General features: G+C 31.6%; 1 protein-coding gene across 4 annotated transcripts in view; it reads right to left on the bottom strand.

The window, feature by feature from the left end:
* Positions 1-2,821: 2,821 nt before the first annotated feature.
* The window catches only part of LOC105196117, a 116,380-nt gene continuing 100,751 nt past the window's right edge, over positions 2,822-18,450 (bottom strand). For all 4 annotated transcript variants that reach the window (XM_026131992.2, XM_026131991.2, XM_039458440.1 and 1 more), the window contains 2 exons: positions 8,754-9,027; positions 2,822-8,003 (listed from right to left, as the gene is read on the bottom strand). In XM_026131992.2, the coding sequence (XP_025987777.1) occupies positions 7,875-8,003; positions 8,754-9,027 (403 nt within the window). In that variant the 3' untranslated portion in view covers positions 2,822-7,874. The remainder of the gene's footprint in view (positions 8,004-8,753; positions 9,028-18,450) is intronic.

Below are 18,450 nucleotides of genomic sequence, written 5' to 3'. Positions count from 1 at the left end.
AATTCGAAGGAGCAAATAAATAAAACAAATAAAATAAATTGTTGTTATTTAGAAATTGTGCGTGTGTGTGTGTGTGTGTGTGTGTCGGCCTACTCTTTGGCTGCTATAGCTCTTTGTGTGGTCTAATAACCGCTGCGCACGCGCTTGTTGTTATTTTTAACATGTCGTTACGGTGCTTCAAGTGCATCGTCAAGGAAGATGATCGAGGGGATCGTGAATGAAACGATCAAGCAACGGCGTGCACTGGGGCACGCGCACGACGTGAATACCGCAAAACCGCGATTATAGATGACACACTTTCGTGTATCGATCCTAAATAAGCAACCAACTCCCTGCTAACCGATAATGATGTTGATAAACCATGACGACGTTCATTTAACGCTAATTAGTACAACGGAATCACAGTTTTCTATAGTTATTATCACACGAGAAAGATGATTAAGAATTTTAAAAATGAAGAAAAGAAATGATTTTGGTAAACATACGAGTATATAAATGCAATTGCTATATAACATAGATACGTAAATGTAATGATTTTATGTTTATGTTATATTCGTGGTTTGTTGAATAATTATGTATAATAATGTATAAAATTATAAATGTAAGTATATGTAAAATATAGTGTATTTGTAATTTCAGTTATAGTATATTTTATAAATATAGTAACAGATATTTTTCTAATTATTTTATTTATTATATTTATGTATAGACAGAAATTATATATAAAAGAAGAAAATTATATATATGCAAAAAACATATATGCGAGAAACATGTATTATATATAATAATAATAATAATAATAATAATAATAATAAATATATTTGTATTTTATTATATAGTTTTTTTATCGTCACATAATGTAGAGCCAAAGATATTATCAATCACTAAAATAGATTTATCTCCTTTGCAACATTGTAATAAATGCAAGTTGTATTATGCAAACGATACTTTTTATTATTTTTAATCAGTATTCTTATAAATCCTGTCTGTAAATAAAACCATTATCCATTTATGGACAAATTTTTGCGAAAAGTCATCTTTGAATTGAAAACGGATGGCGAGATCAAAGAGCGTTAGGACATAAAATTAACATTTGCCGTTAATAATAACAACAAAGGATCAATTTAAAATTTAAAAAGTATTAATAATGAAAAATATCTTTTTTCCGATGGCGATTTTTCCTGGATAAATCTGGATGGCAAGAAAACTTGGTGATGGAAAATGTAAGGAGGTCATTGCACCCCTGGCAAATCAATCATTGGCGATGCGCCAAGTATCGAGCCGTTTACTGTCCGCGGTGAAACACATCCCCGGTGCAAATCTGGGTCGAGCCTGGATTACGGAAGGACACATCGTTACCCTGTGTATTTGCTACATCGATTAACATAATCCCATCAGCTGACTTAACAATTTCGTCATTTGATATATGCCTCCTCGGATCATTGCGACAAAAAGTTCGCGAGTCACGATTGGATATGCAATAAATGCGTTGGCTGTGTTGACATGAGAAAAGCGGCGGAAAATGATAAATCTGCGGCATTTAACGATTTAATTAACGACGTTAATTTTTACGTCACGCATTGTTCGAAAAGGTATGCCATTATATTTTTTGTAAGTTTAATTCCAATTACTTATATGTACCTAGACAGCACAATATTTATAAAAAAATTACAAAATATTTATAATAATTTGAATATTTTTTAAAGTAATTATCATAAATATTTTTGTGACCTTAGTTTGATTAAATTCAATAGATCATAGACATTCTCATAGACATCATAAAAATATTTATCATAAATATTATGGTAAATGAGTATTTTAATAAATATTTTAGAAATATTTACATTAACTGATAAGATTTAATTAAAAAATCTAATCAAGTTACAAACTTTTTTCTTTAATGGAGAGCTCAATTTTGAATCAAGTTAAAATTCGTACGCTAAGAGTTCCAATTTATGAGTTTTAATTTCTTTCCTAAGCCAAAATATGAAACTTCTTAAGTATTAAGAAGATTCCTTCGTCCGGTAGAAAGCGATTCGTCAACGCATGATATTTACAGGCGAGAGTGGCCATTGATTATTATTAAGTCATCCTAACTTTGATAGATGATGTATTTTAAATTATTTCGTATACTCAATAAATGTCTTATACAATGCTGATACTACAATCGACGCATTGCTATTTAATAATTAATGACAGAGTAATAGCTGCTTTTTATAAACTTATCTCTCGTCGAGTTTACATTTCGTCTCAAATTTGTAATTTATTATTTGTATTTTTTGGGATCGTGTAAGGTACCATGAGGAATGGACGGGCATTTCATTAGGAAGCCGTCGACCTACGAGAATAGATCCAAAGGCAAATTTGTAAACTTCACTTAAAAAAAGTGTTTAATTTTATGATATTAAAATTTTTTATTTCTATCTCAGTTTTTTAAATACTTAATAAAAATGTTTTAGTTTTAATTGTTTCAAATAGTGCTCTGATTTAAAATATCAGAACGTTTAAGATTGTTAAAGATTTTAATTTCAAATGTTTTAAACACTACTTAAAGCTAAAATATTAAAAAAAAAATGGAAACAAAAATAAAACATTTTCATATCTTAAAATTAAACTTTTTGAGTGTTTACGCTTAACCAAAAAGCAAAAATAATTCTAATTCATGAATTAATTTTCATTCAAGTTATTTTCAGACGCAAAGTTATATATATTTTTTCATCCACAAGTGTTGAACTTCAGTTTTAATTGCGCTTAATATTCACGATATTCCGAATCCATCTTCGTAGGCCACGTGTGATACAGTAAATACATTTTTCACAAGTCATTTTGTTTCTTTTTTTTTAACAAGACATTTAATATTTGTTTAATATCTGTAAGCTCAGCAGAGTCAACATTTTGCGTGGGAACAGACGTTAAGAGGTTCTTGTGTGTAGGTATGCGCGTTACGGATTCCTCTCGCTTGCGTTCGACTGCGGCTCTTCGCGGCACGCGAAATATTGAATATCTTCGGATCCATTGAAGCCTTTACGGATCCTTTCGCGAGGATTAACGCAACTTTCTGCGAAAGAGCATATTTCGTCAGAACAGATAAAAGAATAAGAAAAGTAAAGACGTACTTCATCGCATATGCTCGTCGCTACTTTCTAACGGGACTTAAAATCGAATTATCAGTATAAATTATTGATATCACTCAAAAAAGGAGTATTTAATTTTAAGATATGAAAATGTTTTCGTCCATTTTTTAAATATTTAAAAATGTTTGAGTTTTAAATGGTGTTTAAATTTGAAACATTAAAAGGTTTAAAGCTAGTACACATTTCAGTTTGAAACAATTTAGTGTTTATATAAACACCAAAAGCTGAAAGATTTTTAATTATTTAAAAAACGAAGATAAAAATAAGATATTTTAACATCTTAAAATTAAACATTTCTTTTTTAAGTGATCGTGTGTAGACAGGGGCATATTTTACAATTAAAAATTAAAAGGATTTTGAGTCGCGTTTCACACGCAACGCTGTATTCTCTCACTCTCTCTCTCTCTCTCATGATCATTTCTTGTATATTATGTATATGCGCAACTAAGACTTTAAAACAATTATAATACAAAAGACATTTTATGGGATTGCCGCCACGAAGAGTTAACATCTCCCGATACCTTCGACTAGTTCGTACAATAAATTGTTTTCTTCCATTAAAAATCGCCACCACGAAAGCAGGCTGGCGCCGGAATCCTTCGGGCGGTTCGTTAATTAAGAAAATAGTATCTTCAACACTGTCCAAACACCGGTTCCTTTTTCCTGGCGCCTCGCGTACTTCCGTTTCATCGTCGATTAGAGTAAGCTGGGCTTAATAAAGTATTAATCGAATTGTACGTTGTAACAGATTAATATCGATTAATTTGGAACCGATTGTTCTAGAATGTAAGTCTTATGTAATTTAAGGCTAATTGTGATCGTAAGATTTTAATGATTTGTCTTGTCCCAGCTCGCTTTGATCGAACACGGAACTTATTAACGCAGGTACATAAAAATCATGGGTGTCGCGGGAAAAGTGCGAAAGAGGCACGTTCGAGAAAGCGGATTTAATTAAACTTTTTAAATTCAAATTACATTCGAAAAAAAAAGTTTATTTTTAAGATATAAAAAAAATGTTTTATTTCCGTTTTTATTTTTTTGGATACTTAATAATATTTTAGTTTTAAATGATGTTTAGATTTAAAACATTAAAAGCTGTAAAAGCTTATTTAAATCTAAACGCTGTTTAGATTTAAAACTAAAGCATTTGCAAGTATTTAAAAAACAAAAATAAAGAAAAAGAGAGAAATAAAATATTTTTATATTTTAAAATTAAATACTTCTTTTTTGAGTGTATAACACTGTTAACCCTTTGCCTAATGATTTAATTTGTATTTATGATTAGAAATAAGATCGTTCGCGTAATCTCCTTTTGTCAATTGTCAATAGTATCGTGATAAAACAAACTTAAAAATTATTTTTTTTAAATATATTTTTGTATAACTTAATAATATAATGAACTTTATAATATAATAAAACAAAAAAAATATAATAAAAAAATAAGGTTTTTGAAAACTTGCACATATAATTTACAATATTATAAGAGAGGCAAGGGGTTAATGCTGTAAACTGATGAAAGAAACTTCAAAATTCCTTTCAATTCAATAATAAAAAACGCACATATATATACAATCTTGACAATAAAACTTTATATTTAAAAAACAGCCAAGAGTATCTGCATATGTGTGCCCCTATATGAAAAATTCTGGCGACACTCATGATAATAATTAACGAAATGCACTTAGGTACTCGGTCAAACATGACGAGGCCTCAAGCTCGAATCCTCGACATGTTCAAAAAGGCGCGATTCTGTTCACCATGATTGACCGCAAAGAAGAACAAATCTTCTTTTCACTTTCTCTCCTTCCAATTTTCCACTAAAAGATGCAATAAAGTCGAATACACTTCGCACAATTTGTTACAATAAAAAATCTCGTGTACATCGATTGCTATAAAAAAAGGATTTCGGGATTAATTTCGTGTTGTGGCGGACAAAACTCAGGGCGGATTTGCCGATTCGAGGGCAACCAACAATCGATTCGAACGACGCTCGACAAAAAAGACACGCGTAAAGATCCTTAGGACTTGAACTTTTTAGGAGCAATAGCGTTTAACGCTATTTATACCCGCACGCAATAATAATTCTCTTTCTTTGGAGTTTCGCAGGTAAAACAATTAGGAACATTATTAATAGCTGCCTTATCGTTGCACACTGGTTGTGGGAGCAGCATCAAAGTATTTCAGAAAATAATAATTGCAAAAAAACTCGTTTTAAAATTGATTCAAAATAAAATTGTGATAAAATTTACAATAAAATCCAAAATCTATAGTCACGATCGATAAGCAACATTAATTGAATTTGCAGGGATATTCCACTTACAACATCTATTGTGGTTAACATTATTGTATCCATCATGACTGCTAATTTTACAGAAATCTTCATCAATGTTTATTACACAATAGTCAAAACACAATGGTTAATTGATTAACAATTTTTAATATTTTTACGTGTTTCTATGGATCGAATGCATTTTTAAGAAGTCGATTATTTAAACTTTATGTTTTCAGAACGTAGCCAATGTAACCAATGCCTTCTCTGCTGATCAATATTATTAACTATATTGCTTTTCAGCATTTGAGACCATTTCCTGTTTGATCATCCACTTATGCCTCATTATGCCTTTTTATTACGGGAGAGGGATGTCCGACCCTATCCTATTATTAACCTTCATAAATATGAAGGTCTGTGTTATTACACCTATATAAAAATTTTAAAATACAAATTTTCAGGAAGTAAAACAGAGATAAGTAAAAGAATAGAAGAATGACAAATTCGTTACAGTATTTAAAAGATGCTTATTAGCATCAGCGTTATTAAATTGAATACTGTGATATTATTATTCTGTTTCAATTTAGAACTATTTCGAGACCGAAAGTAATGGCGCACAGTTTGAAGAAAATATATATAAAATCATATATAAAAAATTATCCAGCAAGAAGATTCTGCTTGCTTCTCCATTTAATTATAATTTATTATCAAAAAATAATCATTTTTTAGACAATAGAATTGTGTCTAAAATGGTAGATAAATAGATAGAAGAAGAACAGAAGAATTTTACCTGCGAAACTCTTTAATACGTTTAGTGAAATAAACGTCTACCTACTGTACAGAGTGTGCCAAAAACCGCGTACTTTTTTCGATTACACAGACGACTTATTAGCTAATTTCTAAATTATAATTTTCAAAACACAAGTGTTTTAAGATATTAAAACGTTTCATTTTTGTCTCAGCTTTTTAAATATTAAAAATGTTTTATTTGTAAATGGTGTTTAGATTTAAAGCATTAAAATATTTAAAGTTGTTAAAGAGTTCAGTTTTAAACATTTAACTGTTTTAAATCTAAACTGTTTAAAACCGGAACATTTGTAAGTATTTAAAGGATTGAGATAGAAATAAAATATTTCAATATCGTAAAATAAAACACGACTTTTTTTATGACTCGATCGATTAAAATTAAAGCGCTGTTAAAAAAGAACATTTAAAATCGATGATTCAAATTGATTAAGAATTTTGGAGATGCAACGGAATACGCGATATATGGCATACTCCCTCCGTATAGGGCGATGTTCGACGTGCCAAATACCCTTCGCAGTGCATTAAAGAAAGATTGATCAAAGCTGCCAAGTTATCTTCCTCAGAAACGGCGATGTATCTGCTTGCACCAAGATCTAACGCACGAATGACGTTCCGCGAAACTTTACATGCTTCGTCGTGCACACTCTTTTCCCCTATATAGTCACATCATTCATTATCCCTCCATTTCTCTCGCTCTCATATATTCGCGCTTTCTCTCACGCATTCTCTCTTTTCCTTTCACGCTCTACGCGCACGATGCATTCTTGAAATCACGATAATCCTGACGATAATTAACCACGATAGTAAAAGCATAAGCTATACAGCTACCATTCTGTATCTACAATATAGTTTTGTATGTATAATATATATATTTATATATATATATATATTTCTTTTTCTTTTTCTTTCTTCCATTTCTTTCCTAACTCTGGTCTCTTACAACATCAGAAAATATCACTGTCCCGAAAAGCGGTTTAATGTTCGCGCACTGACGTTCCTCGTCTCGTCCTCCACGTGGACTCCTCTTCGCTCGAAAGCCGGAGATTGCCTGTGGTGAGAGTTTAATCTTCCACGGCAAGAATTAACTTGAATCTTAACGTTTTAGAACATTTTAAGAGAGATTTCAATCTTCTCAAACAAGAATCGATAGTCTCCTGTCTCATATTCTTCAAGTTCCGATCAAGTTTGTTCTTCTCGTTCATTTCCATCGGATTATCTCTTCTTGTTATCCTTTCTTCGTAATTAAAAGACGCGATTAAAAGAAACTCTTCTATAATTCGTTCGACTTGATGTCCGTTTTATTTTTTAGATTTTCAACACTCCGACAGTGCTCTATATCCGTCTATATCCGTGATCACATTGCTTTCAAATACTTTGCTCCACGTTTCTTCAAAGACGAAGCTCTTTTCTCTCTCTGTCTTTCTCCAAGAAGTCATCATCTGGACTTGTTCGTCAGGTTCCTCGAGCGTGTTTGGAATGCCGGCGTTTTCCTTGCTGCCTCCCGGCATTCTCTTCGAGCCGCTTCTTCATCGATGCGTCCTCGATGCCTGAAGTCGCCCAGCCGCGTGTCTTCTTCAGGTAGCTTCGAAGCCAAAGTCACGCTCCGGATAATGGAGGAGGGCCCGTCTCTTGTGCGCGTCCCCGCCGCTTCCGTCGCGCGGTCATTACTGCAACACGCAGCACTTGCACTTAGGCTTCTTCTTCAGGGTGACATGCTCAACCTGTGACGCATCGCCTGGGCCCTGCGCCGTCATCCTCGCGACTTCCACCGTCGCGGTTCGAGATGCGCCTACCTGAATCGAACATATTTCATAATTACAAACAACTGCTAAAATTACTTCGTTTTGACTGTGATCTTTATACCTTAATAATGTTCAAATTCAATTCGAAAGACGTCCAAACTTTAAACACAAACACAATGCTGTTAAATTAACAAATATTTCAATTTTAATTAGTCTTTAATGGGATTTAAGTTTAAAAAACGTTTAAAATTAAAATCTTTAATAGCTTTAATTTGTTGGTAAATGTAAACATCGTTTAAAATTAAAATATTTTTAAGTACTTAAACAACGGGGACTAAAATAAAATATTTTTATGTTTAAAAATTTTTTTAATATATTAGTTTTTAGTATCCAGAAAAAGTATGTAAAATTCCTCTAAGTTGGTCGACCAAGTAAGTTTTCAAAATATAAGAAATCACGCGTTTTTCAAAACACGATTTAGAAAAATTTGAACAAAATTTGTCATTTTGTTTATATTTTTAATAAAATTTAAATGGCAAGTAGAGAAAAGTATAAGTTTTTCTTTGAAGATATTATTTTCTATGTAATATTTTCTTCCTCTCAACTCATAATAACTGATTGAATAATGAGAATATATATTTTTTGATAAAACTATTTCTTCATATGCAAATTATGTCTGTTTAATGCTATATGTATAAAACTTTATTTCAGTATCCAACATTTAGAAAATAAAAATATTCTCAACAAGATTGTTCTTTTTTTTTCTATGCCGTGTGTATGTGTGTACCCTCTTCGTCTCACTTTTTCATTGACAGGCTGATTGCCGGCCTTCGAAGGAGTGCCACCATGCGCGCTGCCGTTCTCCTGGCCGGGCCTCGGCGAATGACAATTTCCTTTGAGGAGCGGACTGGTACTCGAGTCGCCGGATTTGCCGTCACATCCCGGTAACGGCGGTGCATTCTGACCCGGGGTCGGCGTGATCGGCTTCCCGCCCTTTATCAGCTCGACGATCTCGTCGGCCTCACGCGAGAGATCGCCATCCGGCCTGAACGGGTTGTCCCAGCCGCTGTCCGTACTGAAATCAAAAGACGTTGGCGCATTTAGTTTTTCGCGAAAAATTTTTTCGTTTAAATAATTAGCTTCACGCGATTAATGTAGAGAACGTCGAGATCCCTTGTTCATATAACAACTTTTGCAGAGAAAAAGGACTTTTTATCTTTCAGTTGTACCGCATCGCGGTATTTTTCCAGAACTGACCTACTATAAAATAAGATTTATCTTAAATCAAATAAAACGAAAAGATTATCTAGTTTTGAAATTTAACGCGAAAAATCTTCTATTTTTCTTGATGCGTTGAACTAGATAGAAACTTGTTAAAATAAGAGGTGTACTTCAAATTGAGTGAAAAACAAGGAGATTATCTAGTTTCATTCATGAAGTTTATAGTAGTTTAAGAAAAGTTTTATTTTCATCGATATAAACACATTGAATATACTGTTATGCACGGAAACAAAAATGATCCAAATGATCTGACGATAATTTACTCGATAAATTAATTACTAATTTTTAAGAATTGGTAAAATGGTAACAAAATTTCAGAAATAAAAAAATTTTATATAAAGAGAGTTTAAAAAGAGTTTTTAGTCTTTACTAATATGAGTAAGACATTTTATTAACTCATACTTTCTAAAATTTTTTAATACTGTATAATAATTGGTATAAAATACAGTAATTAGGAAGCTAGATATATATATATATATATATATATATATATATATATAATAACTAATAAAACTTCAAATAAATTTTTTATTAAAATTTTCAATTAAAGAGTAACAATTGATGGGAATTGCATAAGAATTATTTTATGCATTAGTGCGTATAATAAAATATAAATACAACCTATTTTTGTAAAAATATTGAAGACAATGAATTTTACTAAAATTACCTATAAATTTTAACTATCTCATTATAATTCACACTGAACTTAACGGTAATTTTACATCTTTAATCTGCATTTTCTTTTTATCGTTTTATCTCTGTGTATTTGAATTTTATGGATTAATAAATTTGTTTCGATAAATACAAAATAAATAAGTAAAAATTTCATAAAAATATTCTCCTTAAATTCAGACGAGAAATTCAGCATTCATGTTTCTTACATGTCACTTATGAATCATCTTATGTCTGATAATATCGTGCCGTAATGGCACATGCTTTTGGATATCTTAATGACGGATCTCGCTGCATAAAAATTGTGTTCTATATGGGAAATGCTTTTTAGTGAGATAATTTCTTGATACAATGTCAAAGATATCACGAGTGTTGGCACACATCAGAAAGAAAACTTTTTAAATAAAATTAATGGCACTATTTAAACAAATGTATAATTTATCGAAGAAATTATAATGCAATAGAATAAATTTGGTCGAGCCATTATTAAGCAAACAATTTAATAATGCAATTTATTGAGACTTAATTTAATATTTTGTTTTACTCATCTAAGCGTCAGTTTTGTGCACTCGAGCATTTTCTTTCTTAATATATAATGTCAGCTCAAGGAAAAAGGAACAGAGCGTAACACCGAGATTATCGGTTTTAACCTACTTGTATCATTATAATCAGGAAAATAAGCTACTTGTCAGAAATATAAATCCAATTAATCTAAGTATAATTATTTAAAAATTAACCAAGTATAAGATTAAAAATTACAATAATTTTATATACAAGTATATACTGAGTTTTTTTTCATTTTTCTTAAGAAAAATGTTTTAAGCGCCGCAGATTTGTTATTTTATATAGAAATTTACATTGCAACTTTGTCGTATCTACATTATTTATCATGAGGACAAATGCGGTTCTCCATTTCAAAAAACCTTCCCTGAAAATTGTAGATTTAAGCAATAAGACGTAAGTAAGAAAAGTGAATTACAATCGATTATTTATCCTTAACCATAAAAAAATAGAGAAGTCGGATTTAATCCATCTTTTTAATCCGTCTCTATCTCTTTCTATAAAAAAATCGCAAACTTAAGCCACGTTTGATTCGTTTATACAAAAAAAGTTTAATTGTAAGATATTAAAATATTTTTATTTCGTTTCCAAAAACTTAAAAATATTTTAAACGGTGTTTAGATTTGAAACATAAAAATGTTTAAAGCTCTTAATGATTTCACTTTTAAATGGTTTAATATTTTAAATTTAAATACCATTTAAAATTTAGAGACTTAAGTATTAAAAAAATCGGAGACAGAAATAAAATATTTTAATATTGCAAAATAAAACATGTTTTTTAAATGTTATTCACAATAATAATAATAATAATAATAATAGATACTTGACGTACACTTCGGGTTAATCGCATGCTAATCGACTACCGAGATGTCTAAGGCGAGTATAGATAAGCGGGAAGAAAGATCTGAAAAACGCTTCCTTTCCTCATTTCCTCTTGACTCTCTAATTAAATTCCGATTCACGGAACGCTAATCGCGGGCACACGCACGCCTCGCGTAGTTCACAGCGGTTCTCAAGATGCACACCGCGGATAACCGTGGCGAGCAGATACGCGAGTTTTATAGGCCAGGTGGAATAATTACGCGGCCACCTTGAGAAGCACGCTCGCGACAAGCGAGTGAATTCTGAATGAAAGTTTCGTATCGCGGCGAGTGCGATAATGAGTAAGGACGTATATCTTAATTGCCGAGTACTCTATTATGGTAGCGATATCGAGTATTTTTTTCGCACAATCGTTCCACGTCTGATATCGCACTGAGAGAAAAGTGTTTGATATCTGTGATGACAGTTACATGATAAAATAATTATTACTGCATCAAATTATAAATATAATTACAGACGTAAAAAAAAAAATAATTTGATTTAAAATTATGTGTAAAATATTCAATTGTTTCTTTCTTTCAAATGTTTCATTTTTTAATTCTGTTGTAAATTATAGAGTGTATAAAGCGAGGGTAAAATATAAAAATATTTTTTTATTTTTTCTTATGTTACTTTTGTTTCAGAGTATCGAATTTTTATATAAAAACTTGTATTCTCTCATCTTGTCGACTGTAATTAATTATAACATTTATGTACAATTAAAAAAATATAAACAAAAATCACACAAATACTTTGTAGAAATGTTGAAGAATATTTAAGAGTGAATAAAGAGTTGATAATTTTTTTAGTCTTGTAAAAGTGATGAAAATGAACGATGAATACGAACGACCCACGATCTAACAAGAGTCCGGAAAAAAGGTGTGCATTAGTGTTAATACCTTGAATGTTAAATTAAAACGCATGTCCGTAAGCGTTCCAACATCATCCGATCGGTTATTGCGGGTGCGGCGAGTAAATTGTGCTCAATTGCGATCACACTGCGTCCGCTCCGCAATGGCCGTGACATTAACTTCATCGTCATTGTGCTGCGCTTAATTGCGCAGTACACTGTTACACGTCCGCGGTTAGCGCACGTGCTCTCCTATGTATATACGCGGAACTTCCGGTCGATCTGCACGTCGCTTCCTGATCGCGCCAGCTAGATCTGCATGTCGGAATTATAGAATGTTCTCTTCCTTCTCGAGTTCTTTATTCCCCCTTCCAGATTCATTTTTTAATGGCAAATTAAATTGAAATTTATGTATATAATATATATATGATTCATAATAAAATAAATTAAATTGAGATTAATATATAATTTAATTAATTACATACCTAGAATTAATTAATAAAAATGAATAACAAAAACTAAAGATAGTTAATCGTTTATGTGTAATTAATCAATTCACAATATTAAATTCAAACGATTATAAGGGGTGTGTCAAAACATACCTCTTATGATCGTATGAATTTAATAAATTGATTAATTGCACTTAAAAGCCCAGTGCCGGGCTTTTTGTTTAAATATCTTTAATTTTTGTTATTATTGTTTATACAGAGACTTTGGCTGTATTTGTATAATTGAATTTTTATATATATATATATATTTTTTTTTTTAACTCTCAGCTGACACACTATTGGATTCGATATTTTGCCGCACATGGGTCTACGTCACCCGACCATTTTCAATTGCGTACATACATCTTGGTACGTAATGCATAAAATTTTAACAATTTTTTTTAATTAATACGCCAAAAGGTCAAGAAGAAGACTAAATAAGTGCAAAAATCGAGAAGTAGAATAGATTCGTAATATTCAGAAAAGAGAAAGAGCGAATGATTTATGAATGCCAAGCATTTTTGTAAGCAGCTCGGGTGTACGACACCCAGTGTGTCGGTTGAGAGAATTAATCTCAATTTAATTTACTTTGTCATGAATTATAATTAATATATATATATACACGGAAAAAATTGCTATGGTTGTTACAACAATATTCTCTATGTTTGGAAAAGAAAAGTATGAGAATTCAAGTTGATATTATATTACATTGAATGCAGTTGTTAAGATAGCCGATCTATACGGTTCTCACATTCTATTATAGTAATTCTTATGATAAATAACACATTCAATTAAAATATCTTCATTTATGGTTGCCTCTATCAAACAATATTGCTGTCTCTCTAATACGGTTTGCAAGACAAATAGTATGATTGAGAGATATATAAGATACAGTTGCACTGCTACAATGGAATAGACAGCAGCAGATCTCAACTCGCAAAAAGTTTTCACAGAAAATTATGTGTTATTGTGATACTTCTTACGTATATTATTTACATGTCTCAATCAATGAAATGTCTAGTACGCCAGTAGATTAACAGCAATTATGTTTGCATTAGGCTAATTAAACTTGTGTTCTTCCGGCAGATATAACCTAACCTAAGTTAATCTAATGATAAATTGGCGACAGAGAGATTGTGCTCGATTTCTACTGTCAATCTGCATTTTAAACTGTTAAAATGCATGTAGAGTTGCTCTGTTACTGTCACCAACAGTACCATGTGTTGTATACGAACAGATTCTATTATATTTCTAGCATGCTGTCGTTGTCATTTGATAATACGGTTATTACAATTAGATTAAGATTGTAACTTCAACATTACAGCTACAGTTGATAAGACTGGGGCAACCATGTAAATCATTATGTAAATCAGAGTATTATGGTTCTAATAATTGTTTTATGGGCGAAAAATAATATTATTGTACTATTAAGACAACTTTGATATTTTTTCCTCATTAAGCTCATTATTAAAAACGATTACCTATTACAATTTATTTTTAACATAATTAAAAATAGAATAAAAAGTTTGATTAAAAATGGAACAGGTAAATAAAATCTAGAATCACATAAGGGGTCGTTATCGTTTTGAGGGTAAAAAAACGACTTTTTTGCATTTTTTAAAAGTACATACTTATAAATTTTTATCGAAAAGTTTTCGAAAATTACATACACAGTTGTGTGTGTGTATATCTATAAAGTCGTAAGAGGGATCGCTTGTGTATTTCATTCAGTGTTCGTTCGAATCTCAGCCATCTCAGCTCGCATGGACGTAAAGATCGGGTAAAAATGGAACGGAAAAACTCAAGATCTAACAAAGCACACAACGCACGCAGCTTTCGCTCAAAAAAGAAAATTTTATGGAAACCAGTATGTACACCGATAGAACCAATTTTGTTAAGACATCAGCAAAAAAAATTGCGTTCGAACAAAGATACGTTTGTCACCTACGCTAGTCACGGTTATCGTTTCGTAAATTTTATTCCCGTTTTTGCAGCAATCTCGCAGATGGTAATCTGTCGGGGGTGCAAAAAAGATGTGCAGTTTGGCGAAACTGGAAACCGCGGGCTTGGCTTCAAAATTGCGATGACTTGCGATTGCGATGTGAAAACTATAGATTCATGCTCGAGAGTCAACGGAGTCTTTGAAATAAATTGTCGAATAGTGATGGTAATGCGATTGCTAGGTGTCTCGAGAGGAGGCCTAAATTTATTCTGCGAATTCATGGACCTTTGTCAAGGATTGCCGAGTGCCAAGCAGTTACAATACCGCTTTGGAAAATCTACACGCTTCGTCGGGTGCCATTTTCGATGCAACGACTAAGAAAGCAATCCAAGAGAAAAAAGAAGCAAATTCTCAACATAGCAGGCCGTTGCTAGATTTGGCAGTTTCAATCGACACTTTCTGGAAAGAAATAAGATTTAACTTTTTATTCGGAGTGTCAACATTAATTGGCAGATACACCGGTAAAGTGTATCGACCTCGTTGTAAAAAGCAGCTCCTGCCAAACTTTCAAAATTGCCAAAATGCGCATGAACGAAGAATTTGCAATATGGGGCGAAGAGCACGAGGAAGAATGCTTGGCAAATTATTATGGCTTAGCGGAAGAAGAAATGGAAGTCGAGGCAGATGTTTAGCAGATCGACTGAACGATACAATGTTAGGTACACATCGAAGATAGCGACTGTGAGACTTATGAAGCTATTATGGACATAAAGCCTTCGGCACAGGTGTTTAAGAGGCTCGAGGAAAGAGACAGGAAAGAGAGATCAAAAACGAGTTTTCCGAGATTGCATATTGTATAAGCCTGGAATCGCTGATTAGGCTAAAATTTGTGTAAGTATTAAAAATATACGATTAAATTGTACTACGATGTGTACTTCAAACTGGTTCCCATGACTTTAAACAAACTAATGAACCGATCGACTTTGCCCATACATATTTGAGAAATCTCTTTCTATCGTTCGTACTATCAAGATTAAAAGATATTAACAATAAGTTTCAGAGCGATAAAAATGTCAAACAAATATGAAACGATCTTTGTTATTAGTTCTAAATATGTTCGAGAAGGGAGAGATTCTAAAGATGCTTCTGAATATCGAAACTATTAAATTACTTGTCAATAATAATAATAATAATAATAATAACGTGCTTCAGCACCATATACAATAACTGTGTTTCAAGTCCGACGTTTTGGCGAGGATATTGCGTTACGGATAAAACTTTGGCAACCTATAATGAAAGTTAGTTATTGTTACATCTTGCTACGGTTTATAAAAAAAGATATTAGTAATTAAAAGCAAGCTTAAATTAGGGATACGCACAACAGTTTATTTCATTCGGCCTTGAAACTTTGTGAATATTTTTTCAATGTAGTTGATTTCATTGGTTATCGTGGGATGAAGAAAGTTGACTGTACATTAGTGTAATGCTTTGAGAATGGGGGAAAATATGGCGAAATGTACAAATGTAGATGATTATTCAGTAAAATAAAATTTACTTATTACAGCGCTGGCTCCCAATTGTTCGTTAAACTCTCCGCATTTATTTATATTGATTTGATCTCTAATCGCCAATACAAATTGCCAATTTGCGACAAATTTGCACGCGTGAAACGATGTCATTAGACACTCTTGAGAAATTTGACGGTTTATTTCCTGAATTACTAGTTTAATGTACACGTCCGTCGCAATAAGATGGCAATGCGGTGCAATCGGTCATTTGGAAATAACGTCTAGACGGATGGGAAATGAGGACCAACTCGGATTTCCGACAGGACGATCGATCGCAACCTCCGTTTTTCTTTCACCAGTTCTTACGAGATTATATTCGATAAACTCACGATAACTGCGCTGAAAGCGAAGATCCGAGACGCGATTAAGTTTCTTTCATCTCTCTCGTTTTCTTTCCGTTAAAACTTTTCGTTCATCTTTAATTGATAGTTTTTTTCTGTTTAATTCAACAGAAATTTCTTAAATAACGAATGACTGTACACTGAAAAAAAAGTCTAGTTATAATTAACAAATGTATAGTGCAATAATATTAATTAAATATTTTGTCAATATAACCAAAAATAATTTTGTGTTTCTAAATGTTTAGTAAGTATTATCAAATCTGGTGTGAGTTACTGAATATTTAGAAAAGTAAAATTATTTTTGGTTACATTAGCCAAATATTTAATTGATACTATTTCACTATACATTTGGTAGTTATTAACAGTCTTTTTTTTCCAGTGTAATCATCATCTTGGTTTGGATATTTTATATTTGATTATGGTAATTTATCAAATATGCAATTTATGTAGAAATTAAGGAAAGATTTTAAGCTTAAAAATATGGAGGTAAGCCTTTAACACTAGAAGAAACGCGTGATATTAGATATATTACCCCCCGTTTCTATTTTTCAGATAAACATACTACTTTTTACATAAAAGATAGAATTCTGAATTTCTCTGATTTTTTAATAATTATGTCTTTTGTATTGATGAAATATACAGTTTCTAACCATATTCTTTATTTTCTCAACAATTTATTCGCTTGATCTTTTTGTATGAGTAAGGATCGAATGTCGATGGTTCCAGTGTTAATGAAATAAATCAAATTAATTAATATTTAATTAATCATTTAAAATATTCTGTACAATAATCACAAGCTCTTCAACATTTATCGATAAAATATGAAATGTGACCGTTTTTCATTGTATTACGTTGGAGAAAGTAAGTATTGAAGTGGATAGAGACCATTTCGATTGACAAGCTAAACATAAAGTGTATCGAATAAAAGTTTAAATTCAGAATTCCAAAACGGCTATTTCATCTACAATAACCTAATTAATATTACGGGTTAAACCATAAAAGACGGTGTAATCTAAATTTATTTTATTACAATCTATTTTGCCTTTATTAATATCAAACCTTAGTACTTGTTCCGGGCCTTGACTGTTGTAATACATGTTACAAATTATTAACGTAAACATTTATTATGTCTCTTAATTTATAGATAATAATAATTTGAATAATGTAACAAAGGTAATTACTTTTGATCGTAGATTGACGAGATTTTTTGCGAGACAAACCGTGACCGACATGATTTATCGACGAGTCTTTAGTTTTAATGCGTAACCCTCATCTAGGTTTATACTTATAGTCGATTAGGGGTTGAAGACCTGAGAAGGAGACGTCGCTCTTTGCTCTTTGAGGTCGACGCGACGCGACACGACGCATAGCTCGAGCTTAGTTCCGCGACGATCGAATCTAGCAGACTATTCTCGCGATAAAAAGAGAGCAGCATGGGAAGAAAGGATGGGAAGGAAATAGAAAAGAAACGAGGAAAAAGAAAGGCATGAAAGAGAATGAGGAAGAAAAGCGAGACGAGACAATGAACGAGAGGAGATCAAAGATGAGAAATATCGAGTTATTACACACGAAATGTTTCGATTAATAATCTTTGAATAATTTCCAATAAAAAATAGATAGTTGTATGTATAAAAAAAAATTTGTATTCAAAAGTTTATTAAATTCTCTGTGTCTTGCGAATTTTTTATTACATTAAAAAAGAAAAATACATATTGCATTAGTAAATATTACTTATTACAAATATTTCATCAGTTTATATATCAATAAATTTATCACGAGTTCATTAAATTTATATAATCAAATTTATTTAAAATATATTAAAACCTTAATGATTCAATATTTCACTCAAGAAGATTAAATAAAAACAAAAATTCGATTTAATTATGTTTACTTTTCTTCGATAAAATTTTATATTTTCCGAAAGAAAATAAAAT

The sequence above is a fragment of the Solenopsis invicta genome, chromosome 16, assembly GCF_016802725.1.
Source record: "Solenopsis invicta isolate M01_SB chromosome 16, UNIL_Sinv_3.0, whole genome shotgun sequence".
Classification (NCBI taxonomy): domain Eukaryota; kingdom Metazoa; phylum Arthropoda; class Insecta; order Hymenoptera; family Formicidae; genus Solenopsis; species Solenopsis invicta.
The sequence above is the reverse complement of the archived record's forward strand: the minus strand, read 5'-3'. Positions and strand labels throughout refer to the sequence as shown.